General features: G+C 39.2%; 2 protein-coding genes across 5 annotated transcripts; one reads left to right on the top strand and one right to left on the bottom strand.

The window, feature by feature from the left end:
- Positions 1-450: 450 nt before the first annotated feature.
- On the bottom strand, positions 451-5,317 carry LOC146659456 (c-Myc-binding protein-like). Of its 4 annotated transcripts, none has more exons than XM_085423499.1 (5): positions 5,162-5,317; positions 2,720-2,795; positions 2,142-2,190; positions 1,852-1,981; positions 451-899 (listed from the first exon to the last, which is right to left on the bottom strand). In XM_085423499.1, exons 1-5 carry the CDS (start codon positions 5,186-5,188, stop codon positions 852-854), a joined length of 330 nt encoding a protein of 109 aa, XP_085279625.1. In that variant the 5' UTR covers positions 5,189-5,317; the 3' UTR covers positions 451-851. The 4 variants fall into 4 exon arrangements, with proteins under 4 accessions (XP_085279625.1, XP_085279626.1, XP_085279628.1 ...); XM_085423500.1 differs by having other exon boundaries at positions 2,720-2,792; XM_085423502.1 differs by lacking the exon at positions 5,162-5,317 and adding an exon at positions 3,200-3,394 and having other exon boundaries at positions 2,720-2,792.
- rragca (Ras-related GTP binding Ca) lies at positions 4,181-18,535 on the top strand. The gene is made up of 7 exons (XM_085423498.1): positions 4,181-4,575; positions 7,841-8,044; positions 8,918-9,117; positions 12,290-12,404; positions 13,579-13,721; positions 14,059-14,207; positions 16,673-18,535. The coding sequence occupies exons 1-7, from the start codon at positions 4,393-4,395 to the stop codon at positions 16,825-16,827; spliced, it is 1,149 nt and encodes a 382-aa protein (XP_085279624.1). The 5' UTR covers positions 4,181-4,392; the 3' UTR covers positions 16,828-18,535.
- The last annotated feature ends 868 nt before the right edge of the window (positions 18,536-19,403 follow it).

Here is a 19,403-nt window from a genome sequence, read left to right as displayed (position 1 = left end):
AATTTGTGGATTTCCAGAAAAAATCTTGTTAAACAGAAGAACATCTGATTGGAAGTTTTCTAATGTAATTTCAGGTTTCACAGCATCTGGACTGGATTTTAAATCTCAAATGACACATTACTATAAGCACTTATCTGAACAAAAACAATACTGTCAGTTTTCTTCGCCCGTTTCACAGTTTTGGTTTTTGTATGCACTTGGAGAAATAGGTTTTTAAGTGTGGAAGAAAGCCTAATGTGCTCTGGTCCCCAAGGTCTTTGTGCTTGGTGTTTGTTTTTTAATGTGTTTTATATCTGGTTTCTTTCAGCGGGTGATTGAGGATGTGTGTTAATGAGCCTACAAAGCTGTAAATGACCACAGTAACTCTGTTGCATTACAGAACTCACTGATTGTTTGCTGTAAATAAATTGATTAAAATTGGAAAAACAAACAAACAAACAAAAACAGTGATTACATGGCCATGTTTTATTTTAGATGTGATATATTTTTGTGCACCTACACCAGATTTTTGTAAATAACACACATACATTGATCAGTGTGTGTCCTCTTAACAAGACAGGAAAGTAAAACAAACAGCTTAATGACTACTGTCTATTACTAACCCACTCGTCATGCTGAAAGTCAGTTTCTACTATAAAGCTATACTAAAGACTAAATAAACCAAAAAAAACCAACACTTATATACATTCATGTACAAAATAAGTTAAATCAAAAGTAGTAAAGTAGAAACTGAGATTTATAAAAAAGACAAAACAGCAACATAAAAATGTTTAGTTTTCACCTAAGTGTTGTCTCGCCTTCAATTTTTAAAGTGATAGCAACGTAGAAACAAAATGCTGTTGGGTTGGGGTCTAGTTAGCTGTGCCTCCATCTTCAGGTACAGATTCATAACGCTGGAGCTAGAAAGACAGAAGAAAAAAAACCCCAAACATCAACATTAGTCGAGTTCACAAGCCTTTCAGGAGCTCCTTGTGTCCATGCAGACTGTCAGATAAAAAAAAATAAATACACACTGTTACAGACAGGTATCAAAAAGCATCATGGCAGACAACACACTGACCCACGAGAAGCGATACAACACTCATACCAGAAGCCTCGGAATAGAGCTGTACCACGACAAAGGTAGGACGTGGTACATGATTGAGGTTTGCTTCTTTTGTCCTTACTAGTCTGGACACACTACATCATAACAAAACTACCAGACAGTCACAAGGAGTTTTTGAGCAAATTCCTTTTCATTGCACTTCAGGAGATTATGTGATTGGTATCGGAAAGAATGTATGGAAAAGATTACATTGAAAAATTATGCATGATCCAAATTTTTCCAGCAAAACAGTTTCCCAAATATGACGTTAAATATTGAAAACAAACAACAAACTGGGAGGCATCAGCTGCATGTTTTCAGGAAAGTATCACTCGTTTACATTTGTAACGCTGGTTAAAACTCGTTAATGCTTCAATCGAACACACTGCTCCAAGGTCATGGGGTCATTTTGTCTCCCTTTGTCTCATTTCAAGTTATATTGGATATGTCGCGCTACTTTTGTGCATGTTAAAGTTTGTACTCTGAACTTTAGAATAATTGAAGACTAAAAGATCTATTTTTGTGTTGTATTAACTTATGTACTGATGAATTGTGAAATCATTGCACAACATTTTTTTGCTTTTTATTTCAACTTGTGGTATCTTGGCATTAATTTATTCTGGCCAGCTGTAGGACACCATGTCTTCTTTGCATTCTGTGTCTAATTATAATGACTGTGCTTCAAAAATCTTAAAATCTAAATGAGGTTTAAAAAAAAAAAAAAAAAAGAAGAAAAAAAGTCTTTTTACAAACCACTGGAGGCTTACCTTTGCTTTAAGCTCTTTATTTTCCCCTGCCAAGCGTGCACACTTTTGCCTGAGATTAATCACCTCCTGCTGCAGAGCCTCAGCATCTTCTGAAGTCTTCCCAACAGCACCGAGTTGCTGCTTGACAAATCTGGTAGAAGGAGCCAGTTAAAGAATCTACAGCGAGTGTAATTTCTGTTCAGACTTGTAGCTGGGAGGGAAAATATCAGCTGAAGGTTCACCTCAACACACAGATCATAATGTTGCAGGCTCATAATGTTCAGAATCAGCTTGTGCAATTAGAAGGATACTCCAAAGCGTTGTTGGGCTTTTCTTGTTGTTCATATAGCGACACTAGAACTGAAGACCAGGAGGGGAGAGAAAAGAGTTAAACTTTCTACTTATCACTGACTGTCAGTAAATACTTGGATGGACTCTTAGTTCTGTTTACTTGACCTCTGATAACATAATTCGTGAGTTAAATGGCAAATTTGGACTGTTTACTCAAGCAAAGTCCTTGTACTGTGCATTTACGTTAACTCAAATTATAATCTAATGAATTTGAGAAGTTCAGCACCATTTCTTACAGTGAAAAACAAGTCAAAAATTCTTAATAGGTGGAAAATCCTGCAAAAAATGTATGTTTGATATGTTACATTCTCTATCAACATTACATTAGCTATCAATCCATGTTCTTAAGATGTGTTTACTAAAAAGCCTGACACTGGTGAAAAGGTTTTCGACGTTTCCCCTCAAGGCTACTTGGTGTCAGATAATAATTTGCAGCACTGTCAGAAGAGGGTCTAGCTTTCAGTTATGCTCTGCAATACTTTGCGAATAGCTCCCAAAGCTAGTATAATGACTTTAACAGAAAAGAAATGCACCTTACCACTAGTTAGACTGTCAACAACACCAGCTTTCTCCAAGTATCTCCTAAACTGTTCCCTCTTGGGGTCTGGACCCTGCTGGAGGAAGAAAAATTAAGACATTTTATTACCAGCTAATCATAAAGTACCTTTAAGCTGTCACGTCTTGCCTATTAGAGTGGGCCAATATGATTAAGAGTGTTCTCACTATTTGTAATTCCCTCGTATTTAATGCCCTGGACTTCAAAGGTGTAATAAAGAAAGTATAATTTGTAGCCGTAGCTAGTTTATTTACGTTCTCCAAACTCTGTTTACCCACAAACATTTGCAGACCCCCATCACCGAGAAAGCCCAAATACAAGCCGTCACAGGTGCGATGGCGACCTCCCGATGAGCCTCCCTCCCTGCTAACATTAGCTTAGCTGTGCTTGAAACACAGGACATGAAGCGGGTTCTTAAAAACAGCAGAGTAAAATGAATACAATGACAGCACACGCGCTTACTTTATAATGTGCCATAGTAATGTCGGTTAGAAAACTGCCTTTTTCGTGTAGACAGCTCCTATATTTAGCGTTCCGCTTAAAATGGGAGCACCTAACTTTGAGAATCAGGTACACCGCCGGCCGGGTCGGTAAAAGTTTACTTTCGTTTATCTTCTTCGCTCAACCAACTGCTCCGCAGAGTCAAAGCTGCATTCAGGAGCTCCTCGGGAATATAAGAACGTGCAAAGGTTCCTCGTCACGAAACCAGTGATAAATTCTTACATATCTCCATTTCTGTTGTTTTCCCTCTTTTACAAAGCACTTAAAATTGCACTCTTAGGCCATTCTGCGATTGGAGGGCAAATAATGCGTCAAAACTGCTAAACAAAACAACAACAAAATAATATCATTGTGTTTAGGAACAATAATAAATAATAAACCATCAAAAAATTAGGTGTGTCCAGCTCAGGCAGTTTTTATACAGATACACTAGGTACACTTTTTAAGAGTTATTGTAGTTGCCGTATGCTATGCGGCATTGCATAGGCAATATAATTTACACAACAATGGATTTATTTACTCAACATGGATTATTTAATCTGTCCTGCAATTGCGGAAAGAAATAATTCCTACATTTCAGAAGGCTCATGAAAGCCTTTGCTTCACTGTAGTAGGCGCCTGCTTCCATCTGCTGGTAACAACACAGAATAACACCATAACACACTGTTTGGTTCGTCTTCATTAAATGTTCCCTTTTAACCCAAGATCATTTGTGACTATTATTTTAGTCCACAAAAAAAAAAATACTCTAGGTGGTTTAAAATAGCTCATTTAAAAAAATGAAAGGTTTTATTTTCTCCTCTTTCGAGCGACAGTTCATAAAACAAGTCCGAGTACTAGTCAGGTGACAGCGGTGAACCTCATTAAAGTGACAGGCTGCTCGGCCAATCACCTGTCGAATTGTAACCAAAGCAGCGAATCAGAATCAAAGGGCGGGACTAAATGGTGAGGTTTTTTTTCAGGGCGAGAGGAAATCCTAAGGAAATGTGTGGGATCACGCTCTGCGTTTCCAAGTGGCTCAGGCGTTATTGACAAACTATCTCCATCGGGTGACGTTACTTCATGGTGCCTACCAACGGCCCGCTACAAACAAACAACTAACCGACAAAGTAAACGGGGGGAATAAGGGGGGAAGCGACCGTGCTTAGGACAAAATGTCGATTCAGTACGAGGTGGAACAGCTGTCTGACAGCTACGGGGTTGCGGACTCGTTTCCCAAAGATTTCGGTTATGGTGAAGAGGAGGCCGACATCGAGGACAGCCCGGCACCGTCCGACAGCAAACCCAGGATCCTGCTTATGGGCCTGAGGAGAAGCGGCAAATCGTCGATACAGAAGGTAGGCGGAGATGTTAAACTGTTAGCCTTCCGAGGCGAGCGCCGCCTGCCTCAGCCTCACGCGAGTATAAACGGGACGTTAGCCAAAATAGCTACCGAGTTGGGTTAGCATGTCGCGAGCGATGACGGTTATCAGTCAGCTGACGGCGTGCTCAGCTACGTAAGAATTGAAGAAATAATAACAATAATAGTCAAAATAAAGAAAATTTGTAGAAAGCTAATGGTCACTTGGTTATCTGTGTGAACTAACACCGGTGTGTCCGCAGGAGTGAATTATTAACCAGCTGAACAGAGGCGCTCGGTGCATCTTTAATGGTGCGTGTGTACATGCAGCATGTGACTGTTTGGTTAACAACTTATCCGACATGCAAACAAAAAACAGAAAAGAAAGTCTATGTCAGTCCCACCCAACTGTGCGGTATAGATTTGGAGTGTGCCTTTCACATGATATCAGAGCGACCACACCTTTCGGTCTGCAAGCCATAACACTTTTTAAATCAGTGCAGCACGTGCAAGGCCTCTTTACCTGAGTCGTACCCATTTTATCTCAGAAAGAGGGATAAAAAATTTGTTCGGCCGCTACTTACCCCCCTCCAGTAACTGCCCCTGTGCATGATGGACTATTCAGACGCTCCCACACTCTCAAAAAATCAGGAACAGCCAGGACTCCAGTATGCTCAAGGAAATTAAGCCCGCCGTATAGTGACACAGCTCCTTGTTAGGAGATGACCTCAGTAGCTGCTCTGAGATTGCTATGACCAGCGGCACCTGTGTTTTCACCTGAATTCCTAATTATTAATTTCATAAACAGTTTTGGCCTTCCATTAAAGCATATTAATGACTGTCTATAAAATGTTTTTAAAAAGTGATGCTTAATTTGCTTAAGTTTGAAATGCATTTTTGATTTTTTTGATTTTTTTTTTTTTTTTAAATGGCCAAAGATACTTAAATCTATGGATGATGATTAACACAGACTTTTTGCTAGCTAAATGCAGGGAAACGCCACCCTCACCCCACAAAGTAAAACCCTGTATGAGTGTAGATGACATTTAATATGAAGGCAAAACCTCTGTCAGCTTTGGTGACTGCTGTAAGCCTGGAGCCAAAAAAAGTTGATATTACAAGTTATGGCAGAGGCAACAAGCCACCAACGCCTGTGGAAACTTTGCAGTTGTTGGCAAAGGGGGAAGGCACATTCGGAGGCAGTGAGAGAGAAGGAAAAGCAGGAGTGTGGATAACAGAAAAGGGACTTGTACCGTAGATATTGTGGGTTGGTGCTAGGGATGGGCTCAGGCGGAGGCAGATGACTTGCTGTTTCCTTAAAAGAAAACAGGAAAAAAAGTTTAAAGAAAAGTTAATATATGTAAAGAATAATAATTTTTTAAAAAAAAGTTCATTACTAGTAATCCAGTTAACTACAACATAATTAAAAATAGGCACAGTATAAGGCGGAATGATAAGATTCTTTAAAAAAGTCCAGAAACTGAGTCTCAGTTAATTTTGTTAATTCCCCAAAGTATGGAATTGTAACTGTAAATAATCAAATGACCACAACCACCTGTCATGCAGCAAACCCTCAAGGCTGGTTCCACTTTTTCTATTTTTTTTCCCTTTTTCTAGTCTTTATTTCATATTTCATCTATAGGCTGCTCAGAATATGTTTCTTGGCCTGCCACTTTCACTGTTGTTGCACTGTTGTTTAATAATAGATTAGACGTAGTTGACCCTTCTATGATATTTTATTATTTATGTTCAAATCCAAGGGGGAAGTATGAAAAGACTGCATATAGCTTGACGTGCTGCAAACCTAACCTACAGAAAGTGCATGGAGAAACTTTCTTGTGACGAAGCACACTTCTGTGCCAGTGCATATATGTGCACTTGCACTGTGTTTGCTATAATCCATACACCCTCAAGTCGAAGATTAACATTTCGATGTAAGCTGCCAACTGGGCCCGAGAATCATGTGATTTGGATTTTTGCTGGTTCATCGGCCGGTGACCTCAGTGGACGACACATTGATTTAAAATGCCAGCAGGGGAGCAAATACTCCTACCACATCACACGTCCAATACATCTCGTTTTCTACCCTATTTGTTAAGCCTTCCTCTCATTAATTGTTAACTTCAGTTCAATGTACAGCAGCCACTTTACTTTCCGCAGCGTGAAAAGCTGAAAAATGCTGACGAGAATGACGTGTTGCAATGGATCTGAGTCTGCAGTGTTTTGCCCTTTTCCCTCTTGTTCTACATGTGATGTCTGGATGATATCCTTGTGCTAGAGTAACACTATAAAGCAAATTACAGCACTATTGTGATAATCTTTCACATGACTGCAATATTTTAATAATGGGATTATGGAACAGCCATTTGTAAACCACAAGTGAAGAAAACCTTACACGTGTCTTCACACATACAAATGTACGGTCATCGGACTTAAAACGTTGCTGGATGACTTCAAGTCTGTTTAAATTCACACCCGCAACAAAAGTTAACAAGGTTATTATACTGAAATTTTTTTATTTACACATCTGTTAGACCCCCTCTTTATGGCCACCTCCTCAAACTCTTCCGTGAGGACAACCATCTCAGTTTAAACATATCAAATCTCCATGAATCTGCCCAGGGTCTCCTTTTGGTAGGACATACCTGAAATTACTCGTCTAGGAGTAACAAGGCATCTTAGTCAGATTCTCAAATCACCAAAGTCCCTCCTTTCAGTGTGGAGGAGTACCAGCTCGTATGTGAGCCCCTTCCAAATGATCTAGCTCCCCAGTTTTTATTGAAGTATTTATTTAATATAAAAATAAAAACTAGACTTTAGAAATAAAGAATTGTAATAAAACTAAATTGATATCCAACACTCTTGATTTAAGAAAAACATACTTGTTATGTCAGTGGCAGTTAAGAATTGATTGCAGTATTGAAAATTTGAAGAAGCGCATGTTTGTCTAGTGACTACAATGATTAGCGCTGTGTCCTCTGTCCCCAGTATTTCCAATAAATAAAGATGAAGTAACGAGAACAGACAGATGCATTTTTTTTCCCAGCAGCTAGTGTCAGAATTACCACAGATTTGTGGTCACTGCTATATTAAAGTTTCAGTGACCCTCTTACAAAAGTGCAATTTCTCATAATCCCACTGTTTGCTGAGTGTCATCATATACCAGTTTTCCCCACTAAATTTAATTAATGTAAATCCGGTTCCTCACTTTAGACTCTGTTTGTATTTATTCAACTGAAACATGGCATCAATTTTCATTTCAGGTGGTATTTCACAAAATGTCTCCCAATGAGACCTTGTTTCTGGAGAGCACCAACAAGATCTACAAGGATGACATCTCCAGTAGCTCTTTTGTCAACTTCCAGATCTGGGACTTCCCCGGCCAGGTCGACTTCTTTGACCCCACCTTCGACTACGAGATGATCTTCAGAGGAACCGGGGCTCTGATATTTGTTATTGATGCTCAGGTGAAGAGAAAAAAAAAGAGGAAGAATTGTTTGATAAGATAAAGTGTAGAAGTGCAAAATCAGACCGCTTTCAGAATCACGACCACTTACATTTTTATTAAGATGAAACTGTACAGAAGAAGAAAACAGGCATCCAAGTATACACCCATTTCAGCACTGAAGAATGAGCTGGCTGATGAACAGCCAGAGTGGCTTGAATAAAAGACAATTACATGCCACGGCTTTTATGCCTGCGCTGTCCACATGACTCTGAGTGCTTTCAAGAAGTAATCTCAGCTGCGATATAAGCCACAGCTCATCTGATTGCATGGCTTTATTTGTGCTCAAGGTGCATCAGATTCAATTTGCTTCAGCAGTTGGTCACACAGTGATATGAGAGGAGAGCTGTTTTCCTTTTGCTGTTTTGGGAGGCGAGGCAGAGGTGCATTTCCTCAAACCTCACTTTAAACTGATGAGAATGTACTCCTCCATGTTATCTGAAGTGACAGCTAATAATTATGTTGGGCTTAGCTCACAAGACTGTCATTCTCACTTCTTTAAGAAGAAGCACATCTTGATTTTCCTGTTTATGTCACTGTGATAACTTTTTTTCTTTTTTTTTTTTCTTTTTTTTTGAAGGACATTGTTGGATATTATATACACTCTTACTACATTAAAAATTTTTCTCATAAAGTTTTTAAGGTTAAAAAAAGAGCAGATTATGGATGTAGTGTTCTGTAAGAATAAAGCAGCATGGTAGTATTAAAATTGTTAAATATTCTATGCTACATGTTGTTTCTGGTTTTGTGTCCAGAACAGCAGATTATGCTTTAAATCTCGTTTTAGATTCACTTTGTGAACATGCCTGTTTTTGTGTCATCTTCTTTGTTATAGGATGATTATGTGGAGGCTCTGAGTAGGCTTCATCTCACTGTGTCGCGGGCCTACAGGGTCAATCCAGAGATAAACTTCGAGGTGTTTATCCACAAAGTTGACGGCTTGTCAGACGATCACAAGATCGAAACCCAAAGAGACATCCATCAGAGAGCCAATGATGATCTGGTAGATGCCAGTTTAGAGAAGCTGCATCTCAGGTACGATTAACTTGTGATTATTTTTATCATCTGTAAAAGCCAGAATAAGGGGGGGGAAGACATCCATCCTGTTTTATATTTGATTTTCAGCAAACAAAGTTTCACACACTCAATAATGCAATACAATAACTCTACTGTTAACAGATTTAACTAATCAAGAAAACAAGCCACAGCTTATATGGCCATTAATAAGTTGGTACAGCAGTTAATCGCTTACTCCAAATCTCTCAGACAAAGCATAGTCTCTCAACAAAACTGGCTTTATTCAAGACAGTTTTAACATCCGTAATCACGTTGTCGTAAACAGACATGAGTAAATACAAGTCAGTGCAGACACAAAAAGACAACCTCACTGACTGGTAATGACACATGAGACTGAGAGATGTTTTAACCTCTTCCACAAACGTTTTATACTTGGCCCCACTCATCCTATTTGATAAAAATGGTTTAAGAGTATGGTATAAAATAGTTTTTGGATTTTTTGGTAAAGTGTTCTTGCTTCAATCAGAGTGGCTTTTTGTTTGTTTTTCCCTTTTTCAATAATTGCAGTAGAAAAGCCATTGGGATGGTTGTTTTTATTAATGTCATTTGGTAATTGGTGTTGTTGCTAATAATAAGGCCTAAAAGTAGCTTCTGTTTCCGTCATTATATATCCAGTAGTCTGTGTCTTCAACATTGTCTGCATAGTTTTAGTGTTCCTGTGAGATTCCTCTTTGACCTCTTAATGAAGCAAGAGTGGCCTCTGCCACAGCTATCAGAGCTGTTGTGATTAAGGCTCCAAAGGGCAGAAAAACTTGAGATGCAGAAAGAAAGCCAAAGTACACATCTGCTGTTTGGTTCATCTTTGTGTGCACATAGCACACCATGGTTTGTTTGTTTTCTGATATAAATGCTAAAAGTTTTAACTTTTATATAGCCTGAGGACTAAATATGTTCATTTAGTAGTCTTTAGATTGAAGAAATGATCTTAAATTTTGTCATAGAATGCTATTAATACTTTGCCATTTCGCACAATGGATGTCATGGCTTCAGTTTTTTAAAATTCTTTATTTGGTTTGTTTTGATGTGTGGTTGGTGTCAAAAATTCACCATCATAGTAAATTCATCTTTTGAAGCCTCAAGTTACTTGTTTTGGCTATACTCATCCTACCATTTTGAAACAAGAGGAGGTAAAAGTAACTAAACAAACATGGACATTTGATACTTTAAGTACTTCTGCTTTTGATTCTAATAGGGACCATCATATGTGTTTGTCTAGTCTCGTCTAACTCTAACCCTCAAAGAGTTTCCCAGTCTTGTTCTCTAAAACCTAAAGAATTATGGATTTGATCAACTGGTCCTGTAATGGAATTGACACCCTGCTAGGCTTGGGAGAGCCCGATTGTCCTGCGGAGACGTTTGCTGCCGGATACTCGATGGTCGGTTGCGTCGTGTCTAGCGACACTCTCGATGGAGGACAATGAACAACATCTACCAATTTGGAACCATGATAACAGAGTTCTGGCTGATTGGAGCTGGCTTTGACCTGGCTTATCGAAGAACAAGAAGCAGCTACAGCTGTTCAAAATCCCATAAGGCTGGCCGATATGATAGACGATTGGCAGGGCTGTACTCAGACTGTGTTTTGAACGCAATATGGATAAGATCTTGGAGAAGAACAACGGGAATGGACAGAACTGGTGACCAGTGATGGACATTAGACCAACTGTAAAAGTTGGATGCAGTTGTTCGCACTAAACCCAAACATTCACGATCTTCACTCATGCGGCCCGTTGGCGCCAGCTGAAGGCTTGCCAAAGTTGAAGCTGACTGGAACAACAAATTCTTCCCATGATAACAGGATTGTTGACGGAACTCTTTGTCCCTCCTTCAAGGCCACCTGGGTCCACTGGAAACTGTTGACTGATGCTTAACTGGGCGTGGTGACGCTTTCTCTTAGCTGAACACAGGATACACACATGCGCACACACACGAAACACGTACACTGATACGCCCTCACTATCACCCTCCCTACCCCGGATCCAACGCCTCCTCCCATGCTTACCTCCCATCCGATGTGGACACCGGATCAGCTGGAGGCGCAATCGAAGATTGCAGCGGTCCCAGATCAGCTGTACACACTGGAATACTCTCCCATGTTGCTTGTCTGTATTTTTTTTGGGCAACTGCAACTGACAAATAAAGGCTATCTAATCTCTCATCATCATCATCATCATCATTTACAAAGTGAACAATATGTTGTATTCATTAAGATTTGAAAGTAGTGTTTAAGACTAAACTTGTCAGGAAAGGGTTTACTTTGGTCATAGATCTGTGGAGGTGAATAGACATTTTGTCAGACAGTATAAAAATGTATCGCAACTTCTTAATTTGAAAAGTAAAGTCAAGGCCAAAGTGTCTTAGACATGCATTGTTTCAAATGGCTACCACATGATTCATTTTTGTGATATTTTCTAGAGTTAAACTAGTCCAGAATTACTAGATACTGAAATTTATGTTGCGGCTCTAATAAGATGAGTTAATGTTAATTGCAGCCTTTGCTCCAACACACTGTATAAGAAGTCTAAATGTGTTGTGTAGCACATTAAACAGTCTGTCGGGGTTAAGCCTGGGCAGCTCTGCAGCAGCTTTACTGTTGATTTTTAGGACTGTGTTGGCACACTGTGGGGTGTTTTATGTGGAGTGAGATTGTTGTTTATTCCGGTTAGACAGCCTGAGCGGTCCTGGATATATAGTGGATCTCTGCCTCTGGTGCTTTCTTCACCGTAATACATTGTGAAGTTGAGCTCCTGCCAAGTGTATGCAGACACTTCCATTTGGCTCACACCACTGTTTTCTCAGACACAAACTTTTTATTTATACATCTCACTAACCAATGTCTATAAGTCATGTGTGCCTAGTTTTCAGCAGCCTTATGAAGACTGTTTTGTTTTTTTTATTTGTCGGAATTTTTTTGCCAAGTTAGCATTAAGTTTTTATCCTTGTGCTTTTGTCTGAATCAGGCTTTAATGCTTTGATTCACATCTCTTTTCTACAATTCTGCAACTGTTTGTCATGTGATCTTGTGACTCTATGTATTTTTACCTGGTTTCATATGCATTTTGAGGAAGTGAGAAGTGTTTCCTACTTGTAACAGCTTATATGCTTCCTTTTTTTTTTCTTCATCATTCAGCTTTTACTTGACGAGTATTTATGACCACTCAATCTTTGAAGCCTTCAGCAAAGTGGTGCAGAAGCTCATCCCACAGCTCCCCACCTTGGAGAACCTCCTAAATATCTTCATTTCTGTAAGCACACAAAAACCAATCCTTTATGCATAAGAATTCTCTTGCAACTTTGTCACTGATGGAGTGATTTATGTGTGACAGCGTTCATGGCGTGAGTCATTGCCAGCACGGAAGCCACATTAGTGTTGGCAGTTCCTCCACTGTCCCTACAGCCTTTTCTGAAGATGTTTGTGATCCTCAGTTGTAATGCTACTTTGTCCCACACTGGTAGTAGTAGTCGCTCTGTAACTTTTAACTGTTTTATCTCAGGGTATGACTTTTGAGTGGAGAACAGCTGTTTCTTCCTTAAATGTACTAACTGGTTTGGTAAGATTTACTGTATCAAGGCAGTACATTCAGTAAACAAGTTCATATTTAGTTAGCCAAACCTCATCCAAAATAAACTAGGCAAACTAACAGTTACTTGCCTCTTTACTTATATGAAAAACATGTAAACAAAAACAAACAAAATGCTCCAAAGTTATTGTAAATTTAAATTGGCAGCATCTTCAAAACAGCTTTAATAACTTTTTGCCTTTTTAAAAAAAAAAAAAAAAAAAAAATATATATATATATATAAATGCAGGATTTATTTTACAGTTGTATTAGACTGCATCAGTTTAAGCTTGTTGTGTTATGAGTTGACAGTTGTCTTCACATGTAAAGCTTTAAGTATAAAGCATTGACTTTAGCTTGCTCTTATGACACATTGTCTTCATACCTGAGTTACTGTGAGATCTGATTGTGTATATATGTTATAATACACGATAAAATGATGAAAAAAGCCACAACTTGCTCATTTCCCATTCATTTTGTATTCATAATGTTCTCATAAATATATTAATTTTTTATTTTTAAAAAAAACAAACATTTATTCTCATGACATTTCAGAGTCTGCTCATTTTCTTTGCTTTATATTATTTTGCTATTTCAGGCTTTTAGACCATTAAAAAAAACTTTTGAATTTTACAGCCTGATCATACACAAATCAAAAATCTGATTTTTGTTTTGTTTGGTTTTTTTGGGGTTTTTTTGCAGCCTTTGTAAAAAAACAAACAAACTGTAACTTAGTTTATTCTCTCAGTAAGGGATCTGCTACCAGACATTAATTGTAACAGGAAGTAGCTTCCTGTTTCTTTACCATATTACACTTTTGACTGCCTCTTTTTTCTGTCTGTCTTCTTGTTGGTGACAGAATTCAGGGATAGAGAAGGCCTTTCTATTTGACGTGGTCAGTAAGATCTACATCGCCACAGACAGCTCTCCTGTGGACATGCAGTCCTATGAACTGTGCTGTGATATGATTGATGTGGTTATCGATGTCTCCTGCATCTATGGGTGAGTTTTGTGCTTTAGTGATGCACCAAAAGAGGTCAGAGTTGAGTAATGAGTGCTCCATGATTTGATAAACATAATTTTGGTCAGTGGTGTCTACAAAGTTAATTTTATATTAACTTTCTGTATTCATTTGCATAATAATAACTACCGTCATATTTGCTTGAATCTTTTGAAATCTTTTAAGCCTTTAAGAGACTGAGTTCACCCACGTGCTGTCTGAGGGTGCTTTCATTGAAGCACGACTTAATTTATGCACAATTAATAACCTCATAGACAAGCTGCAGTTTATTTCCCATTTCCTCTTTGAATGTTACAGTGTTTTGTTGTGTTTCACTAGTCTGAAGGAGGATGGCAGCGGCAGTGCCTATGACAAGGAGTCCATGGCCATCATCAAGCTCAACAACACCACTGTGCTGTACCTGAAAGAGGTCACAAAGTTCCTGGCCCTTGTCTGCATCCTGCGAGAAGAGAGCTTCGAGCGCAAAGGTAAGCTGTCAGATGACCTGTGATCCTCTGCTGCTCACTCGGCTTAATTTGGTTAATGGTTTTGGCTTGTGTCAAATGTCTTCATGTTTTCTTTCACTTTGTTTATCAGTGCAGTATTAGTGTGTGTCTGCATGTGTACAGATGGAGTGAAATTTGTAAACCTGGATGTTATCATGCACTGAAGTACATTACACAGAAAGATAGCCAAAGTTGGGAGTAATAAAAGGAAGCAGTAATTGACTTTCTAGCTCCAAAAACAGGAGATCCACCACTTACAATTAATTTAAATAGCAACATACTGGATGGCAGTTTGGGTGAATATCTTTGTGGCTTGTGATTGTCTGAGCCCATCTGCAGTTTGTTCCCCCATATTATGGAGAGTGTAGGAGAGTGGGTTTATTTTGATACTTAATTGTGTGTCTCCTTGAGAATTCAACACAGTCGATGAATTCTTGAGTGAAATTAAAAGTTTGTCCCATCACAAACTTTAAGCTAAAGCTGTTGTGCTAAAGGAAAAAGATATCAATTTGTAATTTGTATTTGAGACCCTGATCATTTAATAGCATGTTAGCCCTGGATCAGTTTGTGTATTCAAACAAGCTATGGGATGTACTATGAAGGACCTTCAACATAGCTGGGCTTTCTTTGCATCAGCTGGCTGGACAAAGCCTAAACCTCAGGATGTCACATTATGGTTGTGGGCTTTCTCTGCCTGTCTCAGAGTGCTTCAGGTTCTGTGAGTGTCACCTACTCTGATGAGAGACATTATCAGATGATATTAAAATGCTGATAAGAATCTATAAGGAACATAAAAAAATCGAACATTAAAATGCAATACTGCAGCAAACGAGATGAGATTAATGCTGAGCATTAATAGAGCGCTGAAATTTTAAACATCATACATTTAAACATTAAAAGGTTACTGTCCCATAGCCTAACAAAGGACACATGGGAATAAAAGTTAAATTCAATTTACCGATCGCATACGTGTTCTTTTTGTTTGTTCTGTGTGCTAATTGTTAAAATCCCTAATGACCCTGATGAAGGCCACAAGCCGAAACGCGTTGGTCAATTATTAAAGTTGTTCATCTTCCCTCAAGTGTTGCTGGAGTTCCTGCTTTGTGAATTCTTTCATCGTCTCCATGCACCTTGGAAGCAGGTGAAGTTGTGCCAGAAAATTTTGCTGCGAATTGTTAAAATCCCAACAGCAGTATAAATTATAAAAACACTTTTACATTTTCTGCATCACCAAAGGGAATGCATGCACATTTCAGTGAGTTTTGAGTTAGTGTAACATTTACTCAACAAGTCCACATATAAAATGTTCCCTTAGCAGAGGATCTATATCAAATTGTAAAGCTGTAAATACAGAACTCGTTGAAAACGTGCTGCTTCCAGAGTAATCTTTATAATTGGCAGTAGCATATGGCAATTCTATAGATTTGTAGACTTTCAGAAGCACTGTTACTGCTACTGTTTGAATCCCAAAGCAAGACTCCAGTTTGGCAACTCTAAGCTTCAGCTCCCTCTACAGGATTGTAGTCTGGAGACTGGCTCGGCTACTTTATGACTTTAATGGACTTTAGCCACTACGTTGTTGACAATGTTTTGGGTCATGTCATGCTGGAAGAGCCATCCACGACCCGTCTTCAGTGTTCTGGCTGAGAGGAGGTTCCTGTCTAACATTATATCTTGCCCTGTCCATTGGGCCCTCAGTGTGGAGAAGTTGGCCTGTACCCTAAACAGAAAAAGCATAATACTTCCACCTCCAAGCTTGACTGTGAGGATGGTGTTCTTTGGATATATTCAACATTTCTCTTCTTCCGAACACTGCAGTTCAAGTTGATGCCAAGGTAAATTTTGGTGTCATCTGACCACAACACTTTCTCCCAAGCCTTCTTTGAGACATTTAGATGTCAACTGATAAACTTCAGATGGGCCTGTTCATGTGCCTTCTTGAGCAGGGGGACATTTTTGGTCCTGCACGATTTGAATCTATTACAGCATACTGTGTTACCAATGGTGTTCTTGGTGATCCCAACTCTGTTCAGATGATTAACATGCTCCTCCCATGTAGTTTTGGGCTGATCCACCCCCTTTCTCATGATCCTCACCCCAATCCTGCATAGAACTCCAGACGGAGGGCGATTCATAGTGATTTTAGATTTTATTCAATTTCCAAAAAACTGTACCAACAGCTGTCACGTTCTCACAAAGCTTCGTGCTGATGGTCTTGTATCCAGCCTTGCAGCTCTACGTTCTTGCTTGTCATGTCCTTTGACAGGTCTTTGGTCTTGCCCATGGTGGTGGAGAGTGTGGATTTTTTTTGTTAATATTCTCTCCCTCGTCATCAAAATATAACTACCATTTAAAAAAATTAGTGCCAGTTCATTTCATTGGAAGTGAGCAGTCATTGGACTGATCAGTTGTTTAATAACATAGTTTTTTGTTTTTCGCTTTCACAGGACTAATAGACTACAACTTCCACTGTTTCCGGAAGGCTATCCATGAAGTCTTCGAGGTGGGAGTTTCCACTCCGCGTTCAGCTGGTCCACAGGCAATGGGCTCACCCTGCTCCAAGGCTGTTGCACTCAATGGCACACCACGCAACACCATCTAGATGCTGATGCAAAATTAAAAAACAAAAAGATGCAACAAGAAGGAAGAGGAAAGGAAAGATTAGGAAGGTCTCGGGAGCCTGTAGAGAAAAGACTACAAAACTGGGGCTCACCAGCGCACCAGTCACTATCCCATGCTCCCAGCACTTAAAGCACTGAGAAATGCCTCAAGCCAAGAGTGTGGGAGCAGCAGTGGAGCACAGAGGGGTCAGGCCAAGATGGACGATTGAAGGGAAATTCAGGCATCAGGTAAATGCAAAGCACTGTGTTAGCTTTGAGGAAGCCGAGAGACTAAACTGCACCTGAACAGGAAAAGGTTCAGGATCTTTCTTTGGATTTCTTAAAGCAGTCAAAGGCTGTGATAATTAGCTGCTGTTTCCTCTGTATGAACAATGTGATGTGGGGGAATAAAACCCTCTGTTATAACCTCTTCATATGGACAAACTGTTAGTTTGGAGGCTTCTGTCTCGTGATGAACCCACCCCGACCACTTCTGTGCTGAAAAAGACGATGGACATGTTCAGAGATGGCCTTATGTAGATAAAGCTTGACTGTAGTGCAAGCTTTTTCTCTCACCACCATTCACCTCACCTTACCTGAATGCTGCCCAAAACTTGCTTTTGGTTTGACTTGTGAAGGGAAAATAAGGTTTTGTGAGCAGATTAAAAAGGGATTGTGTTGTCCAGTTAAAGTGAGTGTGTGTGAGTGTGTGTGAGAAAGGTTTTGATTAAATCCCAAGCGCGTTATTGTGAAGGAACTTAACAGAAAACGTATATATGTCCTTTTAGCTAAGAGCAGTTTAGCATGATTAAACTCCTGTCATTCAGTGAAAATAACTCTTCTGTGCTTGTGCTCCACTGAGGAACAGCTTCTGATTGACTTTATGATGAATAGAAAAAGGAGTTTACTGGAAATTTGGACATACACATTGCAAAAGCACTGCCACCATGAATGAATAGGAGCCAGTTACACTATGCCACAATTTAAGAAAAAAATTAATTAAATTTGTTAAGTATGAATGAGGTGGAAGGTTGATGAACAGGTGGACTCACGGTTTAGGATTGTCAGACTGGTTGCAGCATGCTTGCATGCTTTTCCACTCAGTCACAGTCCCGCCAAAAATTATTAACCCATGTAGCAACCTGATTTAGTTTAGTCCTGATGAGCGGGAGTCACAAGAGCAAATCATTACTCCAAGCATGCATACATCAGTGTGTTTTTTTTCAGTTGAATTGTTCTCAACCAAAACATTGCTTCTTGTTTTGAAAAGGGGAGAGTGGAAATGGAATTAACAAAGAAACTCAAACTGCTAAAGTAGGAGAAAAAGACCAAATTTTATTATAATCGCCATTAAAATGAAATGCACTGTTCATGTCTGTATGTTTGTTTGCTTCTGTCAGGACTGAGAGGTAAAAACTCGTACCGGTTGCACCTAAAGATCGGGAATTTGACTCAGGAACCAGGATTACCACATTATCTAGCTAACTTTTCTGAGTAAAACTAAGTTCTAGCTTTGAAGGTGCCCCTGGTTTTATTCAGCAAAGTTATTCAGGTAATTCTGGTGCTCCTTGAAACTGGCCCAAGAAGTTGTTTCATTAGTCACCCGAGAATAAGTCGCCGCTTCATTGTTGCACATCAGAACTGTGGTGGATGATTGATTTCATGTAATGTGATGCTATACTGTGTGAAATAAATGAAAATTTAAAGTGTGTTCTTGTGCTTTTATTAGTTCGTTGACTAAAGAGATATTTGAGAAACTTGCAACATGTGTGGAAATGTCTGCATTCTGCTTGACAACCCTTTCTTCACTATCTAATGCAAAAGTGCAAACAAACACAAGATGGTGCTGCAGGACCATCCAAGCCTCCTCTCCACTATTATGATATTCAGTTTTCTCTTTGCCAAGACCAATAAGTCTTTTTCATACTTGTTAAAAATACAGAAAGTGTGCATTCATTGCTTCACCTGTGCGGTGAATTATACAGCTTGTTAAATGTCACCAGCGTCTATAACAACAGCGAGAACTGCTGCTTCGTTTATTGGTTCTGCATTATGAGCATGACAATAGAATAAATTGGATTACTCAGTATTGAGGAAACGCAGGTGTTTACTCGCATCCAATTTCTAAAAAAGGCATCTTTATGTCGATTCAATGTTTTCATGTTAAAATGCCAAATAACCGATTTTAACATTTATTTGCTCAACAAAACTACTCCAATATAAAACAAGACAGACTGTTAATTGTCAGTTTTCTTAAAGTTGGCTGTTGTTCAGATGGCATAATAATGAGTGGAGAAAGACCCCCCCCTCCCCCCCCCCCCCCCTTTCTGGTTTAGTGCATATAAAAACAACTCTGTGAATAGCTTCACCATGCAAGTTATTCACCAGTTAAGTTAAATAAGCCTCACAGCTACTGTCACGACCCATTATGTGGGGAGTAGGCGAGACAGCTAAACACCACTTCCACACAATTTAGATGCAATAAAACACTGACAGCTTTTTTATCCACTTCATTAAGCCAGTAATTTCTTATAAAAATCTCCCGCATTAATCCTGCCGATGGTTTCCCTGCGGTTCC

The sequence above is a fragment of the Rhamphochromis longiceps genome, linkage group LG11 (genome assembly GCF_057381845.1).
Source record: "Rhamphochromis longiceps isolate RC_006_pf linkage group LG11, R_longiceps_female_GT1.1, whole genome shotgun sequence".
Classification (NCBI taxonomy): Eukaryota; Metazoa; Chordata; class Actinopteri; order Cichliformes; family Cichlidae; genus Rhamphochromis; species Rhamphochromis longiceps.
The sequence above is the reverse complement of the archived record's forward strand: the minus strand, read 5'-3'. Positions and strand labels throughout refer to the sequence as shown.